The 8857-nt window shown below is 38.3% G+C and overlaps 1 protein-coding gene and 1 pseudogene across 1 annotated transcript; both read right to left on the bottom strand.

Annotated features, from left to right (window-relative positions):
• Window positions 1-1452: 1452 nt before the first annotated feature.
• LOC132622108 (uncharacterized) lies at window positions 1453-2594 on the bottom strand. Its single transcript, XM_060336642.1, has 2 exons — window positions 2249-2594; window positions 1453-1739 (listed from the first exon to the last, which is right to left on the bottom strand). The coding sequence occupies exons 1-2, from the start codon at window positions 2592-2594 to the stop codon at window positions 1453-1455; spliced, it is 633 nt and encodes a 210-aa protein (XP_060192625.1).
• Window positions 2595-5363: 2769 nt separating this feature from the next.
• Window positions 5364-8573, bottom strand: LOC132622863 (methyl-CpG-binding domain protein 4-like protein; annotated as a pseudogene).
• Between the last annotated feature and the right edge of the window lie 284 nt (window positions 8574-8857).

Below are 8857 nucleotides of genomic sequence, written 5' to 3'. Positions count from 1 at the left end.
TTGGCAACCTCTGTTTGACCATCTGTTTGTGGGTGATAACCTGAGCTCAATTTGAGGCTAGTACCGGACAGCTTGAATAATTCTTGCCAAAGTTGGCTGACAAAAACCTGATCTTGGTCTGAAACAATAGACTTGGGAAAACCATGCAAACGTATCACCTTATGAACAAATAGTTCAGTAACACTCTTTGTTGTATATGGATGAGATAAGAGAAGAAAATGGCTATATTTAGTGAAACGGTCCACCACAACAAGTATAGTATCATGTCCCATTTCTGTTGGTAACCTGCTGATGAAATCCATAGCAATATCATCCCGAACTTGAGCAGGAATAGGTAATGGCTGCAGCAACCCAACAGGGCTAAGGGTTTCATACTTGTTCTTCTTGCAAACTTCACAACTAGCCACAAAGTTCTGTACATCCCTTTTGATTCCATTCCAATACAACACTTGTGAAATGTGCTTGTATGTCCGAAAAAAGATTGAATGGCCACCTGTAGGTGAGGAATGAAATTCCCTAAGCATAGGAATATGTAATGACGACCGGGGAATCACCAGCCTACTTTTAAAAATTAGGCAGCCATTTCTTAGAGCATAATTCAGTCGTGAAGCTGGGTCTTGTAGAAAATCTTGTGCCAATTGTCGGGGTTGATCATCATGTTGAATTTTTGTGGAAAGATCATCTAATGTACTTCTGCGTAAAATAGAAAAAGCCATGAAATGAAATTGGCAGGACAAGGCATCAGCTGCCTTATTTTCACAACCTGGTCTATATTGAATCTCAAAATCAAATCCCATCAACTTGATGATTCATTTTTGTTGCTCTTATGCCATAGCATGCTAGTCCATAAGACATTGGAGAGTTCGTTGATCTGTTCGTACAATGAAATGTCGACCCATCAGGTAATGACGCCACTTTTGTACAGCAAAAACAGTGGCCATTAACTCCCTCTCATATACTGATTTAGATTGAGATCGAATAGAAAGTTCTTGGCTAAGAAAAGCGATGGGATGTGCTTCTTGCATTAGGACAGCACCAATCCTAACCCTGAAGCATCTGTCTCAACAACGAACACCTTGTTAAAATCGGGTAGTGCCAAAACCAGAAAAGTGACCATACCCTTCTTAAAAGAATCAAAAGCTAACTAGGCTTCTTTATTCCAGCAAAAAGCATCTTTCTTTAGAAATTGTGTGAGCGGCCTGGCTATTTCCCGTAGTCACGAACAAATTTCCTATAGTAACCGGTGAGTTCCAAAAATCCCCACAAATCTTTAATATCTTTGAGACTTGACCAATTAACCATAATTCTTATTTTGGTAGGATCCGCTGAGAATCCACTTGCGGAAATAATATGTCCCAAATACTCCAGTTGTTGTTGTCCAAAATGACATTTCGTTCGATTGGCAACCAAGTTATGAAGTTTTAAAATTTTGAGCACCTCCCATGAATGATCCTAATGAGTAGAAGAATTTGCACTGTAAGCCAATATGTCATCAAAAAAGACTGATAAAAACTTACATAAGTAATGCCGAAATATCTCATTCATCAAGGCTTGAAAAGTAGATGGAGTGTTAGACAACCCGAATTGCATGACCAAAAACTCATAGTGGCCTTCATGTGTAAGAACAGCTATCTTTGTTGCATCCTTCTCGCAAAACTGGATTTGATGGTACCCAGATCTTAGATCCAACTTCGAAAATATTGTGGCACCCCCAAGCTCATCCAGTAACTCGTCAATTGCTGGAATTGGGAATTAATCGGGAACAATAATCTTATTAAGGGCCTGATAATCCACACAAAATCCAACTACCATCTTTTTTGCAAACTAGCAACATTGGACTAGAGAATGGACTTGTACTTGGTTGGGTGCTACCAGCTTACCAGCATTTCTTGTACAATTCTCTCAATCTCATTTTTCTAGTAATGATGGTAACGATATGGATGAATATTGGGTGGATGAGATCCTTGTTTAAGTCGGGTAGCATGATCATGACTCCTACTAGGTGGCAGCCCTTTCAGTTCCTCAAATAAAGTTCCAAAGTCTTCCAGTAATTATTGCAAATCCAAATTCTCTTGTTCTTCCCTTAGTGTTAACTCATTCAAATCAACATAATACCTTTCTCCATCTTTTTTTAAGGCTTTAAACAGAGTCTTGAGTGAAGTCATTGATTTGGAAAATGAGAGGTCTCCTCGAACAACTCGTGTTTGCCCCTCTATTTCAAATTTCAGCGTCAACGTTTTGAAATTACCTTGAATATCCCTCAAAGTCTCCAACCACTCTAATCCCAACACTACATCAGCACTTCCCAAATTAAAAAGAAAGTAATCTTGTGTTATCCGCACTGTATCAATCCACAATTCCACTCCTTTGCAGCTTCCCCTACTCTTTACTTGCTGTCCATTCTCCACTTCCACTACAAACGGCTTAGTTTCTGTTTGTTTTAAATCTAATTCTTCAGCTACTGTGCGAGAGATAAAGTTCGTTGATGCTCCACTATCAATCAATACAATAATCTTCTTCCCCAGTATTATTCCCCATACCTTTAAGGACTTCTTTGTGGTAAATCCTGCAATAGAGTACAAAGACAACCCCATTAATTTTTGTGACTCCGGTTGTCCTTGAACATCTAATTAGTCCATCCCTACATTAATTATTTCCTCTGAATATTCTTCTATGCCTCCATCTTCGTCATCTTCTACTGCTACAATTTAGCAGATTTAATTATTTTGAATTGCATCGGTGATTGGGGACATATTTTTCGTTGCAGTGAAAACAAAATGCTTTTTTTAATTTATCCTTGTACTCTGCATCAGATAGCCTTTTGTATGCTCCTCGACGCCTTGCAGAAGTTTCAGGTCCTGACTGCGCGATTTCTCCTCGCTTTTGCTCTTGAAAACATCGTGGTACTGCTGTTGGGCGGGCAAAATGATAAGGTGTTGCGGCTACTCGCACAGGAGAACTTTTAAAACTTCATGTTCGGTTATTATCAGTCACTGGAAACTGCATTGAACCCCTAGAAAGCGCCATACGCATATGTCCTGGCAAGTGGGCTTGGCTGAGAGCCCAATTCCTCTCTTCAATATGCTGGCTTTGGTCCATAATTTGGGTTAGAGTTCCCAACTTGCTAAGACGCAAATCTGCCTTGATCTCCTCTCTCAAACCATTTATAAAAATTCCCATCAAAACTGCATCATCGGCATCTTTCAAAGGTACTGAAAGTAATGTGAAATCTTTATTCGAAATCTTCTCTGTATTAGGCCACGCTTCCAGTTTGTTGCAATCCTATCAAAACCTCATATAAGTTCCCTGACTATGATGGTGTAAACCGATGGAGTATCGCTACTCGAGACACATCCCATGTGACAATCGGCGCTCTTGTCTCCCACCACTAGAACTAATTTAGGGCTCTACCTTCGAGGCAAACAGCAGCAGCCTCCAATTTATTCTACTCATCAATGCCATTAAAATGAAAATAATGCTCTGCTCTATTAAGCCACCCATATAGATTATCACTAGAGAATAAAGGAAGTGTCAAGATTCGAGGACGCATTTCATCACGAAATTGTGACTGAACTTCTTCTCGAAATCCATCACCTGTGCGATTGTTGTTGTTCTTTGCCATCACATTTGCATCTTTATTTGGAGCTGCCTGAACCGCTGATTTTCCCTTCATGTGTCATGTTCATCCTTTCTTTGCGTCCAGTCTCGTGCCCCAGGTAGTCACGTACTGAACCGATCACCTTTTGTACTTCGTCCATTGTCTTCTCTAATCCTTCAATCCTCCCCTCCATTCTAGTTGACACAATGAAGGCTCGAATACCAAATTGTTAGGAACCCACAAAACTCTCCAAACGTTAAGCTGTAAATTTCCCAAAACAACACAAACTAAGAACACACTTCACTATTATTTATTTCCAACAACAAACAGAACAAGTTTACAAATAGACAAACAACATCTGAGAATGATAATTCACCCAACAACCAAGGTGTTTCGAGGAACCTTATCTTCCAGACTAACTACAGAGATAACCTACTCAAAAACTACAGAATAAACTGCCTATCTTTCCTTAATAACCATCCTAACTTCTAGGTAGCTGCTAGGTAACTGCTATTAATACATACACATAATAATAATTAAATAAAACAATAATATTTAGGCCTTATTTTCACCCTTCTTTATGCAATTATAGACTTTAGTAACAGCAGGTCTAATCGAGCATGACAGAACAACGTCAATGAAAAAGATCTAAATACATATGCAACTACTTAAAGTTGTCCGAATTTTTCAATTAGTCACTTACACTAAGTTTTGTTCCAATTGAACACCTTTCCTAGTTCACAAATGCACCTATCAAACACAACACACTAATATGGCAATGGAATGCTTCTCAGTCAAAATGGAGAATCGTGAAATGACACTATGTTACTAAGGTATAAAATGCTTTTGTCAGAAATTAAAAATTTCACCGAAATATGAATTTTCCAGCCATAGATTGACACCTGTTCTTTTTTAGCCAGTTTTTAGCCAACCCCCACAAAACTATTTTGGTGATGTAGCAGGATAAGAGAGAATCAAGCGAAATATCTGGAGCAGGCTATTCCTAGATGAAGAAGCACCTTTACTGGAAAAAGACCATTCAAAGCTTGGCAATTTTATTGAAGGACCCAAATATTCCTCTCTTTCCCGCGAAAAGCACAACATTTTGACCATTTTATATCTAAATTCATGACTTTCTCGCTTTTGTTATTCGTTGTTTTCATATTGTTTTCGATATGCTTGGTCCTATCTAACCTTTTGTCTTGTTTTTCCTCTCTTGTTAGCCTCTCTTGAGCCGAGGGTCTTTCGGAAACAGCCGCCCTACCTTTCAAGGTGGAGGTTAGGTCTGCGTACACTCTACCCTCCCCAGACCCCACATGGTGGGATTACACTGGGCTTGTTGTTATTGTTGTTGTTGTTATATCTAAATTCAACCTTTACGTTGTGCCTGCCATTTTAAAAATGATCAACAAATGGGTTGAAGAATAAAAACAATCAAATGCTCGAGAACTAGTGAAGACGTCTTTCTCTTCATCTAATGAATACTTTATGAGAAAATGCACTCTTTCTTCGTATTCTGGTTCAAACACTAAGATCAGGTAAAAAAAGAAAAATTGCAGGAAAGAGTAAACCGTAGCCAAAATCTTCCATTTCCAGTTAACTTCTGTCTCTTTTTTGGACCTTGACTTGTTTTGTGATATGTTTCCATGTCAGCAGCATGTGATATTCACACATTGAACTTGATCTAGAATTGTCTAATTTGTGTTTAATGGGCACAGTTTGAGCATCTATTAGATGTTCAATATGTATTGAGCCATAAAAATAGAACAAGGATTTACATACTCTTGGAAAAGGAAGTTCGCACCAGTCATATGCAGAGATAATATATTAAAACAGTTGCCTAGTAAGTACCATAAGGCTTCTATACCACAAAAAAGTCCAGAGGTTAATCTACCAAAAATATGTTACTGACCCCCAAAATATACCCCTAACAACGCATTATCTGCTGTTAACTTCAAGTAAATACATTGAACCCTCAGGCTGAGCCATTTCCATGGAGTTCGTGCAGGAATTCCCAGTATTTAGTTAGCATATGATCATTTGGATGGACTCGATCCCACTTGCCCGTATAAAATATTGCATATGCATCAGCTGCATACCTGGAAAGTTAAACCGAAGCATCAATTCAGTTTCTCTGTGATGAGGAGCTAAAATCCATTTAGTTGCGTGTCTTACTTGCCAATGCCATGTAGTTGTGTGACATGAGTCCAAGTTTTTCCGAGATATTCTTGAGAGAGCCGTTGAATATCCAGTGACCTCTTCCTATATAATCCTAAAGGTCGTATCAGATTTTCAATATCCTCTGCAGCAACCTCTGTAGCAACCACTGCATTTGGACACAGAGTAAAAAACTCTGCTAGCACTCTCTCAACCTACATGCATGTGCTCACTATTAGTATGTGATCTCATAAACAGAGCCCTCACATAATAAGGTCATTATACAAAATTTAAGACACAAATAACTATGTGGCTCTCATTGCTTCACTTCTCACTATTAGTATGTGATCTCATAAACAGAGCCCTCACATAATAAGGTCATTATACAAAATTTAAGACACAAATAACTATGTGGCTCTCATTGCTTCACTTCTCACTATTAGTATGTGATCTCATAAACAGAGCCCTCACATAATAAGGTCATTATACAAACTTTAAGACACAAATAACTATGTGGCTCTCATTGCTTCACTTCTCACTATTAGTATGTGATCTCATAAACAGAGCCCTCACATAATAAGGTCATTATACAAACTTTAAGACACAAATAACTATGTGGCTCTCATTGCTTCACTTCTGATCAACAAGCAACCCGAACCACAGGAAAAGGGGAATGCCCCATTCAAAATTGGCTGTCCCTTATATATTGTTCATTAAATAGGTCCATCAGTACTTTTAAGCTAATGCAAAGCAATAAATTATCCCAAAACACTTCAGCTTTGATGCTTGGGTCTATCCTTGCCTCTGTTCTATTATGTTACTAGAAATGGAAAGGCTTTATCAGAAGTATTTACGTTTATCAATTAGCTGATACTTTGACACAATAACTTTACCAGTTAACTGCCTGTATATCCCCTTTTTTGAGAAAGGAATCTGCCTATATATCACTTTCAGGTCTAAAATTTGCTTCCTAATCGCCCATACGATGCTGCTGCTTAATATACAGGAAACTTTATCCAGCAACATAAACCAAACATCTCAATAACCCGTGACTACTTAAGAAAGGGAACATTGGCAACAATTACCTGCACGCCAGTGGTGCAATTTAGAAGCATGCAAATAACCAACACCCTCCAAGGATCATGAGCATGGTTTTCTTGGAGGAGATTAAAATGGGATCGCGGAGGTACCCACGTGTTATCTTCACTCCTCCTTAAATAAGCCTCGTCTCTTTTCTGGGAAGCAGAGAGAGGAGGTTTCCGCCCTTTTGAACATTTTCCACTCTTCTTCTTTTCACGGTGTGCATTCTGAAAGTAGGGAAAAACCTTTCTTTTGGTGAGACAGTTCTTCGAACTCTTTGATCTATCCACCCCTACCTCTATGTCTTTTCCCACTGTTGACTTAGCAAAGTACGGAGACACTACTCGAACTTTGGTTCGTGATTTCTTGTCACTTTTTCCGTTTCCTTTCGTCACACGTTTTACCGACCTTCCTTTCTTCATTGCAGTTTCACCATTCTTTGAGTTCACAAAGTAAGGGGAAACTACTCGTACTTTCTGTTCAATCATCTTTTCATCGATCAAATCCTGAGATATGCAAGGTTCAAACATAGTTTTATCAGCTTTAGGTGTGCAGCCTCCTTCCCTAGAATGTGATAAATCACTCTCACTTCCAGTCATAGAGCCAGATTCCGAAGACTTTTGCATTGTTTTGAACCTTCGAGAGAAAGGGCTACTAACTTGTGACTTGAGGACAATCTTCTCATCTTCAGTTTTCCTTTTACCGGAACTAAAGCTTCCACCTTTGTATACAAACTGTGATTAGAGATCATCAATACTCTTGACCACTGCATTATGACCACGATTAACCGAAATTGAAGCAACAGTAGCACTTCCCTCATCTAAATCAGCAGATTGTTTATTATCATTCTTATTAATATTTTCCAATTTTGTATCAGGAGGACCAGTCAGGACTGGGTTGGCATCCATTTCCGTCTTATCATTTCCCAATTTCTCATCATCACCACGTTTAGCATTTTTCTTTCTCTTCCTTTTGTTACTCCTCTAACCATGCACTCACTCTTGATAGGCTTCATATACAAATCAGAAATAGCTTGACTACTTCGAGTCTCCTCATAGTCAGGCACTTTCTTGAAATATGGAGAAGATTTTACAATTTTTACTTCCCCTTCACAATGTTTCTCCCTCTGCTTCTTCCTTTTCTTCTTTCTTTTATTATCCATACATACATCCTGCATATCATCACCGACTTTTGCTACAATAGAAACATTATCACAACTCTGAGCTGACATTGACCTTGATGAACGTGCCCTCTTTGTCTGGTTCTTACCATCATCTGATTCGGAAAGAAACCTACAATTGACACTGTGATTGCCATATTTAGCAGTGCCAAATATCTCCCCTAACATTTTATAGTGTAAAAGCCCTTTGTTTCTAAACATCAACTTACCACCAAGGATCTGTAAAAGAAAATAAATTTATTAGACTAAAATTTTTACCACGAAAAATATAGTAAGCTTTGACAAACTCACCCAATAAGTATGTTCCCAGATGTCATCGTCACAAGTTACTTTGTTGTTATTTGGGTTCCATTCATAACCAGTAACTTGTAACAAATCCATGAACTGCTTTGTCTCATCTCTAAATTTTTACATAATGCCTGCAGTTGTGTTACATCAATTTGTTTGCCTGTTTGATGATATAATTTTAGAACAACTCCTTGCCAGTCTAGTTGGTTGAAATCTTTCTCGTGAATCGCCAATTCTTCATAGAGGATTCCGATGAGGAACTCCTTCCATGGATTCCGTGAACCGGACATCCTTCGGATACAATCTTGAAGAATTAAAGAAGAAAACTAAAAGGAATTAAGAAGAAGAAGAAAACTAAGGAGCAAAAAAATAACAATTCTCATAATAACTTTGAAATGGGCAACTCTGTTACATATAAGGAAGGCAAGTGATAGGGCAAAATGAAATAAAAGGAACTTAGGTAATAACTAGCGGGTAATTTACTTATTGGACTCAAATGTAAAAGGTAATAACTAGCGGGTAATTTACTAATTCAACTCCCATGTACAACTCTG

This window comes from Lycium barbarum, chromosome 12 (genome assembly GCF_019175385.1).
Source record: "Lycium barbarum isolate Lr01 chromosome 12, ASM1917538v2, whole genome shotgun sequence".
Lineage (NCBI taxonomy): Eukaryota > Viridiplantae > Streptophyta > Magnoliopsida > Solanales > Solanaceae > Lycium > Lycium barbarum.
This window is presented reverse-complemented; position numbering and strand designations above follow the sequence as displayed.